At 37.1% G+C, this 23,906-nt stretch overlaps 3 protein-coding genes across 9 annotated transcripts; 1 reads left to right on the top strand and 2 right to left on the bottom strand.

Moving 5' to 3' along the window:
- Positions 1–3,032: 3,032 nt before the first annotated feature.
- On the bottom strand, positions 3,033–9,639 carry pygo (pygopus family PHD finger). Of its 7 annotated transcripts, none has more exons than XM_036373687.2 (4): positions 8,594–9,639; positions 8,386–8,517; positions 5,116–8,122; positions 3,033–5,038 (listed from the first exon to the last, which is right to left on the bottom strand). In XM_036373687.2, the coding sequence occupies exons 3-4, from the start codon at positions 7,749–7,751 to the stop codon at positions 4,918–4,920; spliced, it is 2,757 nt and encodes a 918-aa protein (XP_036229580.2). In that variant the 5' UTR covers positions 7,752–8,122; positions 8,386–8,517; positions 8,594–9,639; the 3' UTR covers positions 3,033–4,917. The 7 variants fall into 7 exon arrangements, with proteins under 7 accessions (XP_036229580.2, XP_014098108.2, XP_014098100.2 ...); XM_014242633.3 differs by having other exon boundaries at positions 8,650–9,639; XM_014242625.3 differs by having other exon boundaries at positions 8,709–9,639.
- Positions 9,640–11,251: 1,612 nt separating this feature from the next.
- Positions 11,252–12,547, top strand: Scgbeta (sarcoglycan beta). The gene has a single exon (XM_014241661.3). The coding sequence runs from the start codon at positions 11,265–11,267 to the stop codon at positions 12,408–12,410; it is 1,146 nt and encodes a 381-aa protein (XP_014097136.2). The 5' UTR covers positions 11,252–11,264; the 3' UTR covers positions 12,411–12,547.
- Positions 12,548–12,589: 42 nt separating this feature from the next.
- Positions 12,590–23,127, bottom strand: pps (protein partner of snf). Its single transcript, XM_014242391.3, has 15 exons — positions 23,023–23,127; positions 22,808–22,953; positions 22,563–22,735; positions 22,068–22,496; positions 21,129–22,012; positions 20,259–21,074; positions 19,642–20,195; positions 19,412–19,586; positions 18,014–18,727; positions 17,751–17,891; positions 15,308–17,689; positions 15,007–15,154; positions 13,654–13,856; positions 13,357–13,594; positions 12,590–13,298 (listed from the first exon to the last, which is right to left on the bottom strand). Exons 3-15 carry the CDS (start codon positions 22,723–22,725, stop codon positions 13,129–13,131), a joined length of 7,017 nt encoding a protein of 2,338 aa, XP_014097866.2. The 5' UTR covers positions 22,726–22,735; positions 22,808–22,953; positions 23,023–23,127; the 3' UTR covers positions 12,590–13,128.
- Between the last annotated feature and the right edge of the window lie 779 nt (positions 23,128–23,906).

Below are 23,906 nucleotides of genomic sequence, written 5' to 3'. Positions count from 1 at the left end.
ATTATGTTAAGAAAATAACGGAAATTTTGAAATTTTAAATTTCGTGGATTTGGAAAACCACATGTCAATTTTACGATACATTTTTCAGCTGTATTCATTATTTACTATGTCTGTAGCAGTCGCTAAGGTTAGACGTGTTTTTATGAGTGGCGATTTTCGTTTGTTAAAAGCTCACACTTGGTTGCTTGTTCGTGAATTCTTGGCCAAAAATAATACTGCAACGATGCCACAACCTCCATATTCGCCAGACATGGTTCCGTGTGACTTTTTACTATTTCCAAAAATAAAGCAAACCTAATAGGACCGTCGATTTTGTGTCAAATACTTGGGTTGGGTACACCAGGAAAAAATAACAAACTAACAGTTCTTTGCTTCAGAAATAGAAATTCCATATAATTTATAAAATAATGTTCGATCTTTTGTAATTCTGTTTTGATGCCATGTGTAAACCTTAACTACTAACTTAATTTATTTTTTAGTATTTGAAGGCAGGAAAAAGTTTCTTCTAATCGCCTCCACATTACTGCTAAGAACACATCGTTCATTTTTATACCCTGAAGAGGGTATATTAATTTTGCTTGATTTAGTACCATGAATGATAATGAATTAATACCGAATACCATATTTTGATTTCTGTCCCACTCCTCGACTTAATTTTTATATATAATATTATATAATAACGATCATTATATATATTATATAAAACATTACTATAATAAGTAAGGAAGGGATAAGTTCGGGTGTAACCAAAGATTTCATACTCTTGTAACATGCCAGGATCAAAGCCGGGGAAATACCACACATTTTGATCAACTTAAACGTCTTGAAAACAGTTGGGAAGTCAGAAATCACTATATGAGGTATATTGGAGGCAGAAAAGGTCCGGGCTGATTGTACAAACTTTGGACATGACTCAAGTACAAGTATACTCGAGAACATATTTTGAAGCAATTTTATAAAGATATAACACTGACCGATATATGTAGTCGGTATAAGGTTTGTGAGAATAACGAAAATGCTTTTATGTATTATATGGGAATTTGGGTAATTCGTGGACCCATTTCACATATGTTCGGCATTAAACTATAGTATATCCAATATTATACGTTCAGTTAATTTTTCCAAAGTATAAAGCCAACCGGAAGTTTGAAAATCGTATGCTAGGTGTATGGGAAATAGTATTGACAAATTGTTAAATAACAAGTTATATAAAACCCTAACTTGTTATATAATATGTAGGCGTGGTTTTTGTCTGACTTCGCCCATTTTCGCGCTTTAATGTAGAAATGTTAGGATAATAGAATTTACCCAATTCGTTGAAATCGCACTTTTCGTAGTTTTTAACAAAACCGTTATAAGAGGAGTGGGGGGTTATAATCGGAATTCACCCCATTTCACAGTGTGTCTTGCCTTGGGTGAATTTGGTTATTATAGCTTGAATGGTTTAAGAGATACTTTAATGAAACCCAGGGCTCATTTTATTAATATGTGGCATGTTAATAGTATGTGATATTGGCAAAAATGAATAAAATTGTGTCATCTATCCCCTATATACCTAATATACGATTTTTAAACTCCCCGTAGAATTTATACCATATATAACGGTCAATATGTAAGAAGCAAAATTATATGAACGTATAATATTGGATATGTCGTTCAGTTTGTGTGTTATATATTTATAAAATTGCTTGAAAATATGTTCTCGAGTAATGTCAAAATTAAGGCGCCTATTACGGTTTTCAACCCGAATGCAATTGGTTAAAGTTCTGAAGTTCGGTATTATAGTTTTCAACTGAACTCGTCAAAAAAAAATTGATTGAAGTGTTGTCAAACTGTAATTTTTTTTGGTATTACGGTTTTCAACTCTGTGCCAGTGAGGTTGACTAGAGTATCACAAAACAAGCAGTTGAAGTTAAACATTCATAAATTTATTTAGGAAAAATCTAAATAGAAAATGGGTTAAAAGAACTATTTTTTTTAATAATTTCAAACTATTTTAATCAATTATTATGTACAAATTCATAAAAATGTGAAAAATTTGTTGAGCTCGTGAAGTAAAATCCCGAAACTAGGCGAGGCAAGCTACAATTTGGAAATTGTCCGTTCCCACGACAGTCGGGTCTACGTAACCGGAACGGACCCGGATTTATTCCGGCCACAGACTGTCAACTCGGCAGAATTCTGTCGCTACAACAACAACAACAATTTGGAAATATTTAAATAAAATTACGGGACCTTGGGAAGCGTTTCGAACATAAAGAGTCGATACAATCTATGCGCAGCACATCAGTTTTAGCACCGACATTTTTGTCATCTTAATATAAATCATAACTAATGTCCAATTTAATAATTTTTCACCTTTTCGTGAGCAATAAGTAAATGAAGTTGTTTTGATTTTTCGTTTAAAAACCTTTAGCTGGTTTGGTCATTGGCAACACCAATAAAACTTTGAATAAATAGTTGAAAATCGTAATATTAAAAAAGTGTTGGGTTGAATTGCTACAACTTTTACTTAACCGAGTGGAGTTTACGGTTATATGGGGAGTGGTTATTATCTGGTTTTATCCATTTTCACAGCGTATGAAAAAGTGCTAAAAATACTTCCTTCCAGCAAATTTGGTGGACTAGCTTCAGCGATTTGGAAGATATTTACATTAAACCATTTAGGGGGCGGAGCTACACCGACTTTTAAAAAAATTTCAGCCAATAAGTGTCACTTGTTACGGCGACCCTCTGTACCAATATACAGTTCGATATCTTAATTTAGTGCTAAGTTATGGCACTTTATAGGTTTCTCTATTCTATTCTATAGATATCTCAATTTATACTCAAGTTATCGCTTGCACAGAAAAAAGTTACAAAGACACATACATGAAAACATACAAACACACAAGTGAAGCTAATAAAAACGTTATAAAAAGACGGAAAGGTTTTATAATATTTTTTAATTTTTTAATTTTTATTGAATTTGATTTTTTTTTTAATTTTATTTAATTATAAATAACTTATAGTTTAATACTTCTATATCAAGATTTTTCTGTAATATTCTTTATTCTTTTTTTTTTTGTTTTTGTTTACAATATTTTCATTATTATTTGCGATAACATTTAAAAAGATGTCCATTTAATTGTTGTTTTGCTCTTAATTTGTATTCGCTACAACTGCTTATTACACATTATTATTGGCTTTCCCAGTTAATATAATTTAGTACTTATTTCATTATTATTCATTGTTTGCGTATTTTATTGTTAGTTTACCTACTTTTGTTTTCGTTTATTTTTAATTTTCGTATAATTGTTCATTGCATAATATTTAATTCGTCTTATAATCAAATAATGATCAATTACTTAATTATATACTTATGACTATGTTAAATTTTTTTAGTTAGTAAATTTTACATATCGGCAATTACAGCTTTCGTATAATTTATATATTTTTTATCTTCAACGTTACTTTCTTTGTTATTTTATTATTACCTTTTATGATTAACACATGCAGAATTACCTTTCATAAAAAATGTTTTTAGTTAAAACATGGAGCACTTACACACAACATAAAACTAAACCGAACGAAAGTAAAATAATAATAATAATAAAATTAAAATTGTAAAAAAAAAAAACTAAACAGATGGCGCAGGAAATAACACTAGATATATACGTCGCAACACACAGCATTACAGCAATAAGTAGAGAACAGTTTCTTAAAGTTTAAGGTTTGGGCATAATATATCCAAACAAAGTACACTTCGGTTCTGTTTTAACGCTGCAGTCAACTGAGATTTAAAAAAGTAAACATACATTTCATAAATCCACAAAAAATTTAATTTTCATATGCATCTTTAAATATCATTTGAATGAAAGAATTTATTAAGTTTATAATTGAGCAATTTCAGCTAACTGTAGTGGGTATTACAAGGTTTACTACACATGAATTTGATTCAAAAATTTTATTAGGGAGTAGAAAATTTCCGATACAAAAAAAATGGTGTTACGAGTAGACAAGAACACAAGAGTTGAAATGTAAAATTTTCAACATTTTTATAAACTTCAGATCTTTTTTTTAGGATTTTTAAAAACAATACAAACTTAAATAAGAATCTACGTGGAATTTCCATAGATTGTCATAAATCGTAAACAATTTGATTGAAGTGTGGTATTTTTTTTTTGGACCGACTCGTTATAGTAAAATCATATGTGAGACCTCAATGCGCATGTATATAATGCAGTTTGTGTGCGCCAAATGTAAATTAGATAAATTAGCGCAATTGCGCTTTTCGATGGTATAACTTTTTCCCCACAAGGCCGTTGGGGGTGGGATTTCTATGTGGAATATTAGTGCATATCTTAAGATTAAACTTAGTTTGCACCTATTTGCACTGTATCCCCTTTAAAAAACGTTTGGTTCGATCGACTTTCATGTGCGTCCGCACGTGTGTTACTTTCATTAAACTGCATATGCCATTTAATCCACTCATTCATAAATTCTATTTCTAAATTTCATTTTTATGTTATACTTCCTATGTTATTTAATGATAGTATCTTAATTCTATTTAGTTGTTTGCATTTCAATTAAATTTATACAAAGTAGTATGTGTTTATGTGATTGTAGGTGAGCGTGAATATGTGTGTTAGTTTGTATGATTGGGCCGTTCATTGTGCGTCAGTGTGCAGCCAACGGTTTTCACAGTCGCTGTCATTTCCCGAACTTATTTTAACTATTATTCTACATTGGTGTTGTGTGTCTTGTGTCGTTGTTGCTCCTGCTTTCAATGCTACTCGGCACCAATAACAACCATTTCTTAGCTGGCGGTCTCAGTAAAGATGCGTGTGTTTTCAACACGCCAGCTAGATATACCCACTGTTTCTGCTGTCAATTAAGTTCTAAGCCAAAGCGCTAACGCGCTGTCCATGTGTTGTTTCAACATTTAAATTTTACCATAGGTATTGGCTTGGAAGACAAACACTTGTCACAGCACCATTCCGCGTACACCTCATCTTTCAACATTTGAAAAGCCGCCTCCGTGAGACCCACACACGTCCTGCCAATAGATATTAGTTATATTATTAAAAATTATTCTTCCACTATTTAAATACAATAATTTGTCGAGTTACTCACCTATGAAAGAAGAAATTACATCCCGATTCACAAAATACTGCCTCATCGTTGTCGTTGACCTCTTTGTGGCACATACCGCAAGGGTAGATCGGTGGTGCATTCGGATTTTGAGGATTAAACACCATCGGTTGTCCGGGTGGATACATTTTACCAGTGCCCATTGGCATAGGTTTTGGGCCGCCCATGCCGCTACCAAGGTTGCCCATTGGTCCACCTGGACCACTCATGGGACCCATAGGACCTCCCATAGGGCCACCCATTTGGCCGCCAGGGCCCATTGGACCACCAGGGCCGCTCATTGGACCGCCTGGTCCCATAGGACCACCAGGGCCGAACATATTTGGATTTGGTCCGCCCATCGTATGTGGAGGTCCGTGAGGATGGGCATGCGGATGATGTCCGTGGGGGTGTGGTGGTCCATTCATACCACCAGGACCGCCGCCGCCACCAGGTCCAGGTACACCGCCCATATGCCCTATGTGCGAACTGCCGCCATGACCACCCATGATATGATGAGGTGGATGCGGATGGTTAGGTCCTCCAGGACCACCCATGTGTGGTGGCATCATACCTCCAGGTCCGTGCATATGCGAGTTGGGTCCAGCGCCCATCATGTGAGGTGGCATTGGTCCTCCCGGATGGTGGTGTGAATGATTCATTAATTGTTGTTGGGTTGGTCCTAGATGTGGTTGTTGAGGAGGAAGCATTTGATTGGGTCCGCCACCGCCGCTCATAACACCGCACATTCCGGATGGTCCCTGGCTAGAACCACTTCCTTGACTACCAGGTCCTTGACCTACCATTAAACCCATACTGCCTGGACCTCCGCTATTGTTCATTTGTATTTGGCCAGTAGGTCCAACACTCGCGTTCCCGCCAAGCGCCATAGACTGCTGTTGTTGTTGTTGCTGCTGCTGCTGCATAGGAACATTCGCATTCAGCTGTTGCTGCATTGGACCACTCATCTGACCACTTCCACTCGAGCTCATCGGTCCATTAATGGGATTGTTGCTGTTATTATTGCTACTGTTGCCACTGCCAGGACCTATGTTGAGACCAGTTGTGTTGCCGCCTACACCACATCCCATTGGACTAGCACCAATATTTCCACTCCCACCACTACCCAACGAAGGAGATTGTAACGGGCTTGGTCCTGGTCCAGCGCCTGAACCTGCATTATTTACCATACTAGGACTTCGTCCGGGACCTCCGGTGATATTACCACTTAATGAATGAATCGGAGACATTCCGGGATTTACACCTCCTGGCGCAGGAGAAGATGTTGGTACAGAAATGGACGAAGCTGATGACGTTGCTGTCGTTGCCGACGAGGATGACGGTGGCATAGGTCCATTACTTAGAGACGTCGCACCTCCCATACGCCCCGCAGGTGAGAGATGATGATTCTGATTGTTGTTGCTATTACTTACATTGTTGTTGCTGTTGTTATTGCTATTATTCTGATTATTTGCAGGTCCTGTCCCAGCTGGAGAATTTCCTCCTGGACCAATATTACTACATTGACCACTCATGGTGCCCATCATATTTGTTCCTAGTTGCTGCGACGATAAAGAACCACCAGGCCCGGGTCCTTGTCCTCCTGCTAAATGACTATGATTCGCTGGACCATTCCCTAGTGGACTATGCATTGTGGGTGGGCCCATCTGGCCATTGTTCATATGCGGCGGAGGTTGAGACTGAGACTGTTGTTGATGATGAGGTGGATGTGGACCAAGAGGGCTACCTATCGCGCTGCTCATAGGTGATCCCATTGGCAACGAGTTCATTGGTGATCCTTGACCAGGCCCATGAGACATACCTGGGGGCCCTCCTACGGTACCTACAGGCGGATTTCCCATTGGTGATCCCATTGCACGTGGTCCGTTAGGCCCAGGTCCCGGCCCTGGTCCTGGTCCACCCATAGGTGACAATCCTCCCATTCCCATGTGATGTGGAGATATGCTGGGTCCTCCCATACCTCCCATAGGACTCATGCCGCCCATTGCACCCATAGGACTACCCATTGGTCCACCTACTCGTCCATGATTCATATGCGGTGGGAGCCCAACTCCAGGACCCATTGGATGACCAGGTCCGCCCATAGGACTACCCATTCCCATTGGATTCATTCCTCGCATTGGCGGACCCCCCATGTGATGTGGGTGAGGAGGCCCACCGGGATGATGGGAGTGCATATGCGGATGCATGTGGGGTGGTGGGCCATGAGGTCCCCCCATTCCCATATGAGGGCCACCCATACCGCCCGGACCAAAATGACCCGGGCCTACCATATGATTCATGCTAGACATACTACTACTCGACATGCTGGGAGGTGTATCATCAAAGGGGTTGGATGCGACGATAGTGTCTCCAAAACCTCCCATTGGTGGAGGAGGTAACAAATCTGCAGGAGTGGGAGGAGCTTGTGATTGCATTGAATTAGCAGCTGCCGAAGCCGCTGCTGCCGCCGCAGCTGCTGCCGCTACAGAATTAGCGTTCGATGTTTTCCGTCGCTTTTTCGGATTACTTGGAGCAGAAATTATATCCGTTGGCGGTGGCGGTTTAAAATCAGGAGGGCATAACCCACCGGCTGGACCCGTCAAACGATATGGAGCCATACCGAGATGATGGGTCATATTCGTAGTATTTTTCTTCCTAATGTTGACGGCTTTTTGACTCACCTAATCAATAAAAAAAAGTTTCCGCGTGCTTGTTATACGAGTATACGCGGTTTAATTAAGAGAAGTATCCTTAAAATTTAGCTAGCCACTCTTTCTCTCTTAAAAGCCTTTTACTTTGTCAATAATAATTTTAATTATTAATTTCAATGGCACATTTGAATGTACAATCATCTGAGGATTTCGTGCTCCTTATAAATGCTCTTTAGTAAAAAGAACATATCATATGCAATGCTGTCGTTAACGCAATTTCCGTTGACTTATTTAGTGATCTGCGATTTTAATTCGGATTATATGAGGAAATGGGCAAGGTCTCCGGAGTACCAAATCTGTAAGGTAATTATAAATGTTGATTAGAGAAAAAAGTTAGAATTTATAAATAGACAATCCAATTATTTGTTTTTATTAATTCTTTACAACTTATGAAATCAAATATTAGAGTATTAGCACTATATCTACAGTGATAATTATTATATGAAACATTTTGTAAAAGGATCATAGTTCCTCACACACTTTTAAAATGTATACTCAAACTCTTAATTTTGTATATAAACAAATAGAGCCGTAGGGATCACCTGTACATTTTTCTTACCGTTGTTATCATTTCTTAATAGATGGCGACATAGTAATCAAATTAAGATTACAATAGTAGTTGATCCACTTTTAGGTACGTCCGCTGCGACACGGCTGGTGTCTTGTCGGGCAGCCTGCAGCCAAGGGCTGCCTATAATTCAATAAAAAAAAAGCTCTTAACTTTTTTACACTGCACAAATTTAAGCACATTAAATTATTAAAACTACATAAAAATAAATGCTGCACCAAAATATCACTCGTAATGTCTCAAAACAATAATTACTATGCTGCAACTGCTATGGCTACTTCTCCTTCTAAAGTCTTCTTCTTTTTCTTATTCACCTATTTTCCTTCCACTCTTCTTTAACCTTTTTACTCTTGTACGCCTTCTACCTTTGGTTCTGTCTTTTTTTCTACAACTGCTAAATGCTGCTTCTTGTTCGTTTCTTTTCTTTCACAACGCAGCCTCTTTGCATGGCTCACATTTTTCTGCCTGCCTGCTTGCATGCTGCTGTGACCATAGCGGCTACTGCGACTATTTTTCACTCTTCAATGCCTTTTTCACAAGCGTTCTGCAAAATGCACCATGCACACGTTCATAAAATGCACTTTATTTAAACACAAATAGTCCACTTTACAGTCAGTATTCAAAATCTCATAGTTTAAATGTATGGATAGGTTGTACAGTGACAGTGAAGAAATATAACAATTCATTCAAAGTTGAAAACTAAAATCTTGCGCCAAAAAATTACAAGAGTGTTTTCAGTATAACTTTTTATCAGGACACAATCTGATCTAACCAGAGAACAGATTAATTAATTTAGTTATTCACGTTCAATGTGATGGCCGTTGTCGTCGACGACCAAAAATCCTCGCTTTCCCAAATAAAAAAGTGCACATACGTAGGCACACTTAGTTAATCGCCGCTATCTAGCTGGCACTTCAAATTTCATTCACGGCTCCTTACATTAGCCGCTTTGGCTAATAACGCGATTCGGTACCGCGTTTCTACGTCACTTTTTACGCAAATTTATGTAAACTATGTTAAATTGGTTATATTTTTGACAATGAATTATTGCTTCCACTTTCAGTAACGCCATTCAATTCATAATTTGTTTTCTTCTTTTTCTTCGTTGGAAAGCGAACCTCAACACGATTCGTTAAATTCAACACTTTCGTTAAAAGTAGTTAGTAAGGCTGCCACTGAATTCCTTTGAAATAAATATTGAACGAAATTAATTAAAAAAAAGTCATATATGTTATATATTTTTTTCATGCGTGTGCGTTGTTGGGCATAAAATCAACTAAGTGCCATAAATATATTTAGCTATTTTCAAACGTTTTTATAAAACCTTAAGAATTTTTTTTTTAAGTCGATAGGAAGAAACTGAATTATGGCAATGTGGTGTGGAATGCTTGTTACCAAAAAACAGGGTGATTCATGATTGAATTAAAATTTTTTTATACTATCCTGTGAAGTAATTTTACGTTAAAATTAATTCGCTTACAAATTAAATTGTTTTCATGTAGTGGATATAATTTAAATACATGTGTATTCCCCAAAACAAACTTGTTGTATGATGTCTGATTTTGAAGTGGTATTATTTATAACTAATTCCGGAGAAGTTCTATTGCCATCATCACTATTTAAATTGACAGCTGAAGCGTCGTCGCCTCACTAGCATCTAATAGTATATTGGAGTTTATCAATGTGCTGGGACTAGGTGAGTCGTTGTGACTTAGGGAAGGGCACAATGGACCATAGGTCGCGGTGGACACCTCTATTCAATCTATCTATCGTCGCCAATGGACTCCATAATATAATCAAATTTCAAACCAAAAGATGATTAGTTACTCACGGCAAGATAAAAAATATGAAGATGTGGATGGCATGCAAAGGCATCTGATCATCACGTTTAATACAATTTAAAAAACTAGCATAAAGAAACTTCTCATACTTAAACAGAAAAACTGAATTATAAATTTGTGATTCACTATCATTTTTTATTTATTGTCAATAATATCATATGTAAAGTCAAAAGCTAAACAGAAATATGTCTTTGAGGAACGATTACGATGTCTTTGGCGCCGCGATCTTATATACTTTTTAATTGGAGGACTTTGATTCTGATCAAGTAAACAAAAACATTCCCTAATAATGCAAATACATAATATAACCTCTTTAAAATTGTTTAACATATCTCATTCGCCAATTACATTTCCCACGAATTATGTTTTGGAAGTGAGTGAGTTATTACATCTTTCGAAAGACATTCCTGATCGATATAATTATAGAAAAAGCCAATACTTTTCGTGAGAGTTCTGAAATTATTCATCCAACTCTCATTTGCTAGCGAAGCAAAAGCATTTGGAATTAAAATTTGATTGTTCGTTTTGATGATATTTCAATTCATTTTTAATTTTAAGAAGAAAAAAATATTAACTATAACGCCCTTCGCAAATACAAAAGATATCTTAAAAGCACTTGATTCCGATCATTCAGTTTGCTGAGAGCTGTATGCTATCCTTATCCGATCTGATCAATTTCTTCGGAAATTGCATTATTGCCTAAGATAATAACCCTTACCAAATTTTGAGAAGACATCTCGGACATGGCTAAATCGACTCAGCTCGTCACGCTGAACATTTAGATACACATACATACATATATTTTATAGAGTCTCAGAAGTTTCCTTCTGGGTGTTACAAACATCGTGGCAAACTTAATCAAACTTGTTCAGGGTATAGAAAATGTTCAGATTAGGTAAAAACGAGTGAATGGGTCGCTTCCTGCGCATGAGCGCTAAAAAATGTATTCCTTGATATATTGATATGTAAGTATGCATATGTATATGATTTTGTATATTTTTATGTAAATGCAAACATATACATATATGTATGTATATACATTTATATTCTCCCATATGCACATTTAAAGTAAAAATTGTGGCACTTGCTATTCATAGAAGCAAGTTGTATCTATTAAATACATATCAGAGGAATATTTTCGTCACAAAACGCCAAATTAAATCATTTGCAATGCACAATTATGGAAACACTTTTGTGCGTGGACCGTCGCCTTCATACACTGATGATGCACCGTCGGAGAATGGTTTGTCAGCCACACTTCCGTTGGAGTCAGATCTGCACATACAGTCCGATGTTGATAACTGCTTAGAACAAAAGTTTCATTGCGCCTATGATGCGGTTAGTAGTGGTACAATCAAAAAAGGCCGTAAAACTTTTGCCTTTTGGACGATCTTTTTTATACTGCTGGCACTAACCATAGGCAATCTCATACTTATGCTCACAATATTCGGTGTGATGCATCTCGGTCGAGGTATTAATGGTCTGGAGATAATACCCGAACACGATTTGATTAAGTTTTACGGATACACCGATTTAGATCGTGTGTACAGTAAACAAAACGGTCGCATTGAAGGGTTTATAGGTGATCCTGTTACTATTATCGGTGATGATGGTGTCTATGTGCGGCTCCATAAGAATGGTCAGGCTTATAATCGCTTGACGTTGGATAAATCCGGCATACAGTTTCAAGCTGTTAACAATTTCGAAGTGAGGGATTCAACCAGCGGTGATACTATCTTTACATCCCATCGCCCACACTACAACATTCCAGCTGGCGCCGAAAGTTTATTAGCAAAAACGGTGAGCGCTGGCCGCATAGCAAGTCCCATCGATAGTTCATTGAGTATGGATGCAGAAGTTGGCGTTTCATTTAAAGGATCTGAGGGAATCACATTAGATGCTGCCAATGTGCTTATACAGTCACTCTCCTACGATATGACCGTTAATTCAACCGAAGGATTAATTGTTTTAGAGGCTGGTGACGGAATTTATTTGGATATGGAAAAAATACCAATCGTCAGCTCTGAATTCGGTCTGCGTACTGGCAGTATTCAATATAAAATATGTGTTTGCATGCCGAAGGGTAACCTTTTTCGAATACCAGTCCCTAGAATACGTAGTGGACCTAAAGTAACATGTGCCCACTTCAATGTTAAACATGATCCGTGTGCTTGAATTTAGACATTGCATATAATCACGAGTATAATGTTTAAAAATTAGTAAAAATCGTTCGTATCTTAATTACTCATATAAACAAGGTAAAAATGATAAAACATTAATATTCTCCACAATAAAATAGATATTACGAAAAATACTTGCATTCATTTTTATAGCTTATCAAACAAACAACAATGTTATGTTTTTTGCTTCTGCATTTATTTTTATTTTACAAGCAAGCTTTTCTATAATACAATATAACTGAATATTAAAATTAGAGCATATGTAAGAACATATTATATAAAAATATACGTTCCACATTGTACACCGACCTGTAAAGTGCCAAACTTTCGAATTGGCGTTACTAAATTGTTAGTAACCTATTCCATTAAGTATAACCTTCAACGCAAGCTACAATCTGAGAAAGTAAACATATATATATATGCATAACCCTGTACGCAAAACTAAAGACCTAAGGTCAAAGTTCACCCACTTTCTTCTCATCGAATTCGTATTACTTTTGCCTAGCAAATTAGTTGTTTCCGATTTTGTGTGCTTAATAATGAGAAATTTTGAGAAATAGTGTAAATTTCTAAACTTCACAAAACTTACCAGTCAGGTAAGGTAAGTTATAGAACTAGTGCAAATAGTCTAAGAATTTATATTAAACAATAACAAAGCGTTAAATACGCATTAATTACGACCGTAAATGTACATTTTAATACGGCGTAAAAATTTAAACGCCTGGTGGCGGAGGCTCCTCATAATGCGATGATTTTATGTCAGTGCCAGAAGAATGAGACTTTTGCGTCGGTGGAGTATCTATCATGCCATCAGGAACCATACTCAAAAGTTCCGCTTCGCTTAACTGAGCCAAACGACTGGAAGGTTTTTCTGCTGGCTTGGCTGATAATATATATTCTGTTTAATAAGTTTACATAAATAAGTAAAATTAAGGACTTACCGCTTGTGTCAAATGTAACTAACTCAGGATTGTACTCCTCCTCATCAAGCATACTACTATGGCTCTTTCTTACACTTTGAATCAATGTTGATTGCGGTTGTGGTGTCGTTGTGGAGAAATGCGTTTGATTGCTATCCGGTTTGCTCTTTATACTGGCAAGTATTTGAGAGAGATTTGAAGGTATCGATATATTTGCTAAAACTGCCGAAGTCTTGGTAGCCGAAGTGGAAGCGAAACACTAAAAATAAAAACAGATTAGACATGTCCAAACTCTTTTTTATAATTAAACTCATTTACCGATGAATCTACATTGAGTAGACCTGCGATTTCCTTCTCTTGTGCTGCGATTTGCCGATTCAGTTCGTCCATTTTACGTTTTAAGTCGTCCTCATCAGATCTTGTGGGCATTTTAGATGCTATGAGTGCATCATCATCAGAACTTCCACCAGGTGAGTACGGCTCATTATCATCATCTTTCATAGTGGATGGGGGTAGAGAAGCTACGTAAAGAAAGTGCTTTTTTATTATAAAACAAGTAAGGAAGGGCTAAGTTCGGGTGTTACCAAACATTTTATGCTCTTGCTAATTGCAAGAATTAAAGAACGGGAAATTTCTTTAGGTGCTGGCAAAACTTTATATTAAAGGAAATGTTGATCCGATTCAACCAATTTTTGACACAAAGACATTCTATTGTATAATCGAGTTTCATTTATTTATTTTATTATATGAATTTCAATTATATATCTTACACATTGACCGATATTTTCGGTAAAAAGTCAAATATAGACACTGGGGTCCACATATTCAGTACCTAGGGGCTTGAGCAGTTTTGGTTCAATTTAAACTATTTTTGGTCACAAGGTGGCATACTTTAAACATATAAGATGGAATTGAAAATGGTATTATATGGGAAATAGGCGTGGTTGTAATCCGATTTCGCCCATTTTCGCACTAAAACATAGAAATATGAGAAGAATGTTATATACCGAATTTGGTTGAAATCGATTAAGCAGGTCCCAAGATATGGGTTTTCACCTAAAAGTGGGCGGTACCACGCCCTCTGTCTAATTTTGGTGGTTCCTATAAAGTCATCTCATACCATCTCAGGAGTAAAATTTAATAGCTCTGGCGTATTTAGAAATTGATTTATCACGTTTTAAGTAGTTTTTAACAGTACCGTTATATGGGGTGTGGGCGGTTATACATTTTTACAGTGTCGATAGAGGTGCTTAAGTGATTTGTCCTCAGCGAATTTTGTTATTTGAGCTGGAATCGTTTAGGAGATATGTACATTAAACCTTTTAGAGAGCGGTTCCACGCCATATATATTTTTTTAATTTTTAGCCCACAGGTGCCCCTTGCTACTGCGATCACCTTTTCACAGTTCTATAATTCTATAATTTGGTGCTTAGTTATGGCACTTACGGTTTTCGTTAAATGGCGGTTTGTGGGCATGGCAGTGACCTGATTACGTCTATCTACGAACTCGTGCTTACTTTTTTTTTTGCCAAGGAACACGTGTATCAAGTTTCAGCTTGCACAAACAGACGGACATTCGGACATACAGCCAGGTGTACAAAACTATTATTCTCTGTAGCGACATATTGCAAGAGTATAAAAAATTGTTTAATATTAAATTTTCACACATACTTTTATGCGATTTTGTAATGATTGGTGCCTTTATTATAGCATCCACGTCAATTTCGTCAACTTTCGTCGTAGATGCATGCATACGACGTTTTCTCTTCGGACTGCCAGGAGGGGTAAACGTATCCGGATCGACTCCACGACGATGTGACTTTAAGTAATCAAAAAATTTCGTTAAAATATGTTGGGATAAAATAGATTTGTGTAGCAAGTGTGACACTATATCACTTGTATTGAGTGAAATCGTTTCGCGTGCTTAAAAATTAGTTCTGTAATGAAATATGATTATAATTACAATAATTACTTTCAACGTTGAAGTCGATGCAACGATGTTTGGTAGTGCCGAGTGGCGTTTTCCAATAATTCTCACTACCACACCTACTAAGATATCGGGTCTGTGTGGATCTTCATAAAAATCCACTTTTTCTGCGGGCAATAATACTGGAGGCATTGGCTTTCCTGCTCCCAATGGATATATATAAAAATCCTTTATTTGCGGCGACACGCTATTGATGACGCCCAAGCGATTTCTATTTTCAAGATATTGAAATAGCACAGTGTAGGCTGATGTTTCCATTTCTGAACCAGGAATTAGACGAATAATGACAATTTCCTTGTTGGGGCTTCTTTTAATTTTAGAAATATATTCCCATACAGTGTCAGGTCCTATACGCCCAACGACATCTAATTCATCGGGTAGCAAAGTGCCCAGATTTATGCAGTTTCCTATAACTGGTTGCAGCACAATCTGAAAAGAAGCGACGTCGACCATATTAATGTTGCCGCTCCAAAGTGCTGTAGAGGATAAATTTCCACTTAATGTTGGAGAATCAGCATCAGTATAACGAGTGTACGGATCTTGTGGTGGTGTTGCTATAGTTACGGTGCTAGTTGGTTCTTGATCGTCGTTTGTGTGCGCACTTAACGTTGTCGATTTGTGTTCAGTTGCGAACTTAATTTCCGATGACGTAGGCAAGGGAGGTGTGGCGGTTTGTCTGATTGCCTCTCTTTTGTGTTTATCCTTTTCCCTGTCTTTCTCCTTAAATTTTCCTTTTTCGCTTATTAGGTTTGCAGCCTCTTCTACAGTTTTTGTTGATTCTAGTATTTGATCTATTAAACTATAGGCTTCTACTGACTTCGCAGTGTTTGCCTTCTTTAAACCACTCTTGTCTTTACTGCTACTTATAGTACTGCTTTTATTCGAGTTCGCCGTTACAGGTGAATTATTATCGCACTCATCTCTTTGTTGGCGGACATCACGATCACGATCTCGTTCGCGATCCCGTTCTTTTTCTTTGTTTTTATCTTTTTCGCGTTCACGATCTTCTCTCTCTCGTTTTTCATCTTTGTGATAACTTTTGTGTCGCTTTTCTCTGCTGTGACTGCGACTGCGAGAATGACTTCGACTACGTTTCCGCGATCTGGACTTATCTCTATGACGATCTTTAGTTTTTCGTTGCCTTTCTCGACTATGGTCGCTATCATGTGAGCGCGCACGAGTGTGAATGTGCTCACGATCATGACCATGATCCCGATTTCGATCCCTTTCACCTTCGCGCTCTCGATCTCTATCCTTATCCTTAGAGTGACTTTTTTGTTTTTCTTCATCGAAGTAGCTACCACTTTTGGTTCCTTGGATCTCACCGCTCTGTTGATGGTCAATCAACAAATTCGGGTCCAAATCTGTCTTAACAAGATCTGATGCACTGCTACTGCTCACAACTGAGCTGTTTAACACAGACACTACATCTTCAACAGGTATGTTAGCATCTAAATTTACACAATCCTCCAATTTTCCCTCGATTACTTCCTCCCCTTTATGTGTTTTCAAAACGTAATTTTTAGCGCAAGAAAGCAAATCAAGTTCTGATTTCTTTATCATTTCTAACTGATGCTTTGCTTCGTTCTCGCGCCATTGCGCCAGTTCCTGGCTAGCCAACTCTTCAGGTGACATTCGGACTAATTGCTTGGGCTGGATTTTATTAGCACAAATCTTGGCAAAAAGTGTACGATTCTTTCTATCCTTAATGTTGAACATCAGTGATCGATATTTAGCTCTGTAGCGTGAGCCGGTGTCCCGACTGAAGTAATCGTACATTTCAACCTCGGTTTCCTGGACAAATTTCTCTATCTCCTCTATACTTAGTTTTGGCAACGTGCCGCTACAATTATCATTTTCGTTTCCTGTTTCATTCATTCGCAGCATCAATTGTTCTTTCAGAGTACGACGCACATTTAAACGGATAGGTTCAGAATTGGTGCTCCCAGATGGAGCATTGTCGGACTGTCTCTTGGTGACGATTTCAGCTATTGGCCGTTGTTTTGGTTTTTCCTTTCGATCCTTTGTTTCTTCTTTTGCATCGCCACGTGTCGCTTTATCGGGTTTAATTGAAACCTGTTGAGGGTACTTTTGTAATTGTTTGGGCGTACCGGGTTGGGAACTATTTGGTGCAGCTTTCACGACTTGTTCAATCAATTGCTTTACCGGCTTTTGCACTTGTACATTTAATTCTGCGTCTCTTTGCGGCGTGGATGTTTTAACCACGACTGTACTGCTACCATGCGGGGACTGAGTTATTTGAATATGATGTGTATGTGTACTTGCAGGTGTTTGTGTGATATGTTTGCCTACGTTGGTAATAACTATTGGGGATAGTGATTGCGTTTGACGATGCCTCTGTTTTTTCTGAAATTATATATGAATCAATTCTCAGAATCTTTCGTACGTAAGCAGTTGTTAAACCTACTTCAATTTCTTGTGACTGAATACTTCCCGGCTGCACTACCTCGAATGTTTGGTTATCTTGAAGCCATTTCTTCAGATTATGCGTTGTAGGCGCATTGCTTCCAGTTAGGACACGACCACTCTTCCGTTCAATCACATGCACCTGCAATTTTTTTTAAGATCAATAATAATATTGAATATAGAAGATATTAAGTCCGCTCAGTGAAATTAAGACACTGTATTCTTCATAATTCTATAATTTAGATATGTAAGTATATAAATTACCCGTTCGATTTTCGGCTTCCTATCTGCCATGGAGAGAATATCCTCAAACAGACCTTTCGCTTTCTTCTTTTTTAGGGCAGCATCTTCATTTATGTTCGAAGATACAGTCGGCTCTGGGGATTTGGCTGATGAAACGGCTGCAAACATATTAAGGGCATTCTGAGCATGTTTTCGAATGCAATCATCACTGCAATATATGGAATTCGATCGTGCAATTTTCTTGCAGACAATACAAAAGGTTTGGGGATCAGTTGAAATTGCTTCTGCTTGTATAGGCTTTTGTAGCTCTTTGAACGATTGTTGAATGTTAGTTGAGGACTGTGTTACTAAAGATGATTTTGTGGATTCCACTTGATGCTTCGTCGCCTGCTGTAAAACTGGTAGTCGACGTTTTGTTTGTGAAACAGTGGTATTTACCTCCTTTGATTTTACATTTAAAGGCGTTGGCTTTTTTTTTATCGCGCTTGCAGCTGCTTTGATTACTTTTTTTGATATTGTTTTCATTGGGGTTACATCCCCAAGCGGCGATTTCGCGCTGATATCAGTCATTTGTGTTGTGTCCACAACATTTTCTGAGGATGAATCTGTAACAAGCACATCTAAATTACTGTCAGATGCTGCTTTGGCGCCGATATGCTCATGTTCGTGTTTTTGAATTGTGGCCTCCGCAATAACCTTCTTTGGAATGAGCATATCAGTAATTTTTCTTTGTTTCTGTAAATAGAAACCGGTTAATAAATTAGTCTATTAAGGAAAAGGATTCCAATATTAAAGGTTAAGACGGATTAAAGGTCAGTGGAGGCAATGTACTAGTGTGGGGTTGTTTTTCAGATCATGGCATACGACCAATTCACCATATCAATGGTATAATGGACAGATTCATGTATAAAAATATTCTTCAGTAAAAGTTCAAGTAAAGGCAGCATGGAAAAGCATTTCCGGCAACAAATTAAATAAATTAATTGAGTCCATGCCTCGCCAATGTGCAGCTGTATTGAAAAATAAGGGATACGCAACCAATCATTCATAAAACCATTTCGTCTTTAAGGTTTGTCTGACCAGAATTTTGGACGTTTTCATATATGAATTTTTATCTCTTTTTAATAAGTTAGTTAAAATCTCCACTTTATGATTTTATTCATTTAAATACCGACAAGGTCGCACACTGTATATTTTCTAAAGTCTATTCAGGGTACAACAAACACACAAACAAAAAGGAAAATCAAATAAACTAAAACAAAAAACAATAATCTCAATCTTTTGATGGTTGCTGTAGCAATATAAAAAATTCCCAAAAAATGTTGGGAGTTGCTTCCCTTCTTTAGCATCGCAGATTCGAAGGCTGACTAAACGTTAATTACAATCCATACATTAAGCATATAAAATGGTGATACTAACCTTTTCCTCTTGAAGCTTTACACATTTCGGACAAGTCCAATCAATGCCTTTTTGTTCCATTTCTATTCCCATTGCTTTCGTGATACTGACACACGTTCCATGGAACCAGTCTTCACAGACATCACAACAAATCATAAACCTGTTATTATGTGGTTGCCGACATATACACCAAAGCCTACAATATATTTGAAATAAATTTAGTTTTATACTTTATATTTCAAAGTATGAACCTATTGGGATCGTCGTCATCCTCTTGCGAACCCGATGCCGCTTCCCCTGCTACAGATTTATTGACAACATTTTTAGCCGCAGTACTTTTCTTCGTTGAAGCTACAGTTTTCTTGGCTTTGCTGGCAGTTGTTCCGCCAGCTGTCGACTCTTTGGAAACTCGTCTTTTGCTTGCAACTTCGTTTTTCTTTTCAACCGGACCCGAAGGAGTAGATATCTGTTCAAGCGTAGTAAACGAAGAATTCGATTGCAGTGAACTATCCAGCGAAGATTCATTAAATATTGTACTTGAATTTGCGGAAGACGCGGGTTGGTTTTGGGCTCTTCGCTTTGCACGGGTTGTCGGTGCTTCAATTGGAGGTAATGTGATAACACGTCCATTTCCACGTACAATTTTAATTGGTTCCTTACGAATAGTTGGTGACGCCATTGGCTTAGTGGTTGCAACATTGGTTACGAAAACAGGCATGTCACCGCCCGTACCACTTATTCCAATCGAAGATGATGGTATGTTTGATATGGCCATTTCGATAATGCTTTTCGATTGATTCGGCTCCTTTGTTATAAATCGAAATATTTTTTTATTAAACAAGTAATTATACAATTAAAATAAAATTACCTGCAGACTAGCTGATACTTGTGTAGCCGTTGGCTGGAGCGATCCTGTCGTCGTGGGCACGACATTATCTGTTTCAGCAGTGTCGGCTAATGCAAGTTCATCGTTGTGTTCTTCGCCAAAAACTTGCTTTTCAACCGCTTCTTGCAAAGTTTCATCATCTTCAATGAGATCTACAACTTGCTGAAGTAAATCGTCCGGTATTTCAACGCCATCAGTTGATTCTAAAAGTGGCGCATTAGAGATATCAATATCATCTACATTCCCCTCTGAAGTTGTACCGAAATTACGTAGATTGTTATCGATTTGGTGGTTTGTGGCGTTTGACTCCAATGATTGTTCGGCATTCTCTAACATTTTTACAAGTTTCGGTATATTTTCATTTGATTTCGATGTCACTTCCATCAGGGAATCCTTTTGCATTTCGTCGTTTACAATAGAATCTATGAGATCAAAATGCTCAGACGCTAATTCAGATGAGCTTGGCTCATTTTCGGTACATTGCGTTGAAGATTTGTTGGGTGATGTATCATTCTGTTGAATAAGTGGCAGTGATTCCATGATAATTCTACTCTTTGCCAGTTCTGAAGAGCTCTGATGAGTTTGAATTGAAATTTGTATGGGCAGTTTATTCTTGGCAGCAGTTTCAATTCCCAAAGGCATAAAACCTTTTGATGGTGATGGTATATTCTTTTGCTTTATTCCAGGACCTTTATTGCTGTCAGTGGGAGTAAGAGGTGTCGTTCTCGAGGTTTTGGTCTCTGTTTGAGATAATAATTCACCTAATTCGGTGAATCCACCTTTTGGACTTGCCATAACCTAAAAACAAAATTGCTGCAGTATTCTTTGATTGATAAATACCATTTATATTACCTTATTGATAACGATTTCTTTTACAGACTGTGGAGATCCTTGCAAGTGCGTACGAGCCATTGGAGTTTTTTGTATCCCATGTTGTATCTCTATTGTAGGACCTCTGCGTATAGCACTCTGTATAGTTTGCGACCGACCCGACATATTAACAACTTTTTCTTCTATTTGTACTGCGGCAGATTTCTTTGGAATAGGTGGTAAAGCAGCAACAGCATCTGAAAGTAGTTTCTGCACTGCTATTGGAGCGCAACCTCCTGGTTTGCTATTTAATCCAATTTTATTTGGGCATTTAACAAAATTATTTGAAATCGGTCGTGTGTTCTTATTACGCAGATCATCTCCGTCATCTTGCGATGTGATAATACGCTTAACACATACTTTACCAGCAGATAGTCTTTTTGCTTTCGTAACAAGATCTTTCTTCTTTCGACCTTTTCTGTTGTTAACATTAAAGTCCAAATCACTATCACGATCATTATCGGTATCTCCAGATTCCTCGCTAAGTACATCAAAGTCAGATTCCGCTGTTGAACTATGCATGTCGACTTCGCCCTCAACAAAAGCATCTCTCTCAGCTTGTTTATTTAACCTTGCAGGCCTATTTAATATTTTCATATGTTGATCTTTATTAGAGTGAGTGGATTGATCCAAATGATCGAGCAACCCTTCCATGACTTTCTTTTTCAATTGTATTTGTTTCATAGTCACAGCAGTGTGTGGAATGATTCTACGTCCTGCAAGCTTTTCTGCTTTATATTTTTCAGCAAGTTTGGCTTTCATTTGTGCAGGTGAAGTAAATGGAGTGTAACAGTGATCGTTCTTAATGACATACATTTGGAATTCATAATCAGCCGTTTTCTTAAATGTTGACACTCCTGCTAGTTCTAAAAGGATTAGTTTGTAAAAATATAATACAATTAATTAATCGTTATTTCTTACTTAGAGCTTCTTTCACTACTTCCTTTGCAGATACCGCTGGATAAAACTCCTCCACTGTTAGACCAATAATATCTGGGCGTTCCTTATGTTTTTTGCATTTAATATTTTGTATTTTTGTAGTGCTGCGATTTTTTCGTCTGTTTTTCTGTTTCTTCTTGCGGTTTTCCATTTTACCATTATCTCCAGAATTTTCACCATCAGCGTCACTCTTTTCATCATCAGCCGTAGGAACTTCATCACTTTCAGAATATTCTGCGCCCTCAACACAAGAGCCATTATTGCTACTTCTACTTGAATCATCGTCGGATAATCCTTCAGCATGTCTACGTAAAAGTTCGTCTGCTTTCTCGGCCTCTTCTTCTTCATCCAACATACTAGGTGTGGGAGAGCTCAATCGAATAACACTTATTGATGACAAAGTTTTCTCCTCTAAGATACATATATTAAAACATGCTAAAGTTTATACAAGAAATAAAATAATAGGTTGGTACCCACCAATCAAATTTTCTATGCCACGTTTGTCAAAGTTGACTCCATTTTTTCCATATACCACTACCAAATTCGAATCAGGGGAACCTGAAATCGCAACTTCATTTTCTGATCCTATACCGCCCTTGAAGGCTTTGGTACAACTTTCAATAAATACTGAACTAGACATCGGAATGAATCTACATCGCACAGGGAAAAATGGTAAATTAATTAAATATAATAGAGAATTCAATAAATTAAACACTACAAACCGTCGATTTGTATCCAAATTTTTTTAAGTGTTAGTATTCATGTTTTTGCTATAATCGCCGGTTCTACTGTCGAAAAGCGCTTGCGTTAAATTAAATAAACAAAAAACGCGAAAGCTCGAAACAAGATGAACATAGAAAATGTCGAACTAAAGCAAAAGGCAAAATAAGAGAAGTGAAAAATTTCTTCCAGATAATTTTAAATGTTTATATTTTACTTATTTCACGCAAACTTTTTATGAATTCGGTGTTTAAACGCAAACTAAGTCCATTGCCTTTATTTCTAAAACAATTTTTAAACAAAAAATGTTATATTTTATTATTTTTGGTAAATTTTTCTTTTATAACACCCAATAGTACATCTCACAAACGCGCAATTTTCAACGGAAGTGTCAGAAAAGCAGTTAAAAAGAAGTGTGGATAAAAGAAATTGGACGTCAAGACTGGTGCTACCAACCTGCTCGATTGTTTTAAAAAATACTGTGACGTACACGGACGATAGAACAAAATCGAATCGACGATAAATTACCAGAATCAACTAGTTAGCGAATTCATAGTTGCCAGAATGTTCTAGAGGCGATATTTTGTTAAGGAGTTACATGGGATTCACGGTTTCAAAATCAAAAAAAATTTTAATTGTGTTATTTCATTCTATAACCACTCTAGAATATTGTCATCAATTCTCAAGTTGATCCCAGAAATAGTTTTGGAGGTAAAAGTTGCTTTGAGCTTTGAAAAGTTGCACGCTCGAGGTCACTATCATTTTTCAAAGTCGGTTATCAAAAGTTCTCGAAAACTACTCAACCGATCTTGGTGAAATTGTATACAGGTGTTTGAGATACAATTTACTCGTGCTTGGACGAAGGATTTTTTTGTTTTCACTTACAACTATTTTATAAATAGAAATGTCGAGCAAATTTTACAGAAATTTTCATTTTGTTGGAAAACTAACTAAAAAACACATTTTTTTTCATTTTAGATGATCCAGTCAGTAGTTATGCTGACAACGCGGACGTAACTTTTTTTCGAGGAGTCACCGGAAATGACGGAGTTTTAATTTTTTTTTTTGTAAATCTCTGAAATTATTCTTTAAATGTGTATC

This window comes from Bactrocera oleae, chromosome 2 (assembly GCF_042242935.1).
Source record: "Bactrocera oleae isolate idBacOlea1 chromosome 2, idBacOlea1, whole genome shotgun sequence".
In the NCBI taxonomy this organism is placed as follows: domain Eukaryota; kingdom Metazoa; phylum Arthropoda; class Insecta; order Diptera; family Tephritidae; genus Bactrocera; species Bactrocera oleae.
Note: the sequence above shows the minus strand (reverse complement) of the source record. Positions and strands in the feature narration are given on the sequence as shown.

Coding starts and splice junctions, on each gene's coding strand:
- Scgbeta (XM_014241661.3), top strand. CDS start 11,265: ATGTATATACATTTATATTCTCCCATATGCACATTTAAAGTAAAAATT.
- pygo (XM_070106669.1), bottom strand. CDS start 7,751: ATGACCCATCATCTCGGTATGGCTCCATATCGTTTGACGGGTCCAGCC. Junction 5,039..5,115: donor TGTAATTTCTTCTTTCATAG/GTGAGTAACTCG, acceptor ATCTATTGGCAG/GACGTGTGTGGGTCTCACGG.
- pps (XM_014242391.3), bottom strand. CDS start 22,725: ATGTCTAGTTCAGTATTTATTGAAAGTTGTACCAAAGCCTTCAAGGGC. Junction 19,587..19,641: donor GATGACGACGATCCCAATAG/GTTCATACTTTG, acceptor AATATATTGTAG/GCTTTGGTGTATATGTCGGC. Junction 13,857..15,006: donor CATTACAAAATCGCATAAAA/GTATGTGTGAAA, acceptor TTCTTTACGTAG/CTTCTCTACCCCCATCCACT.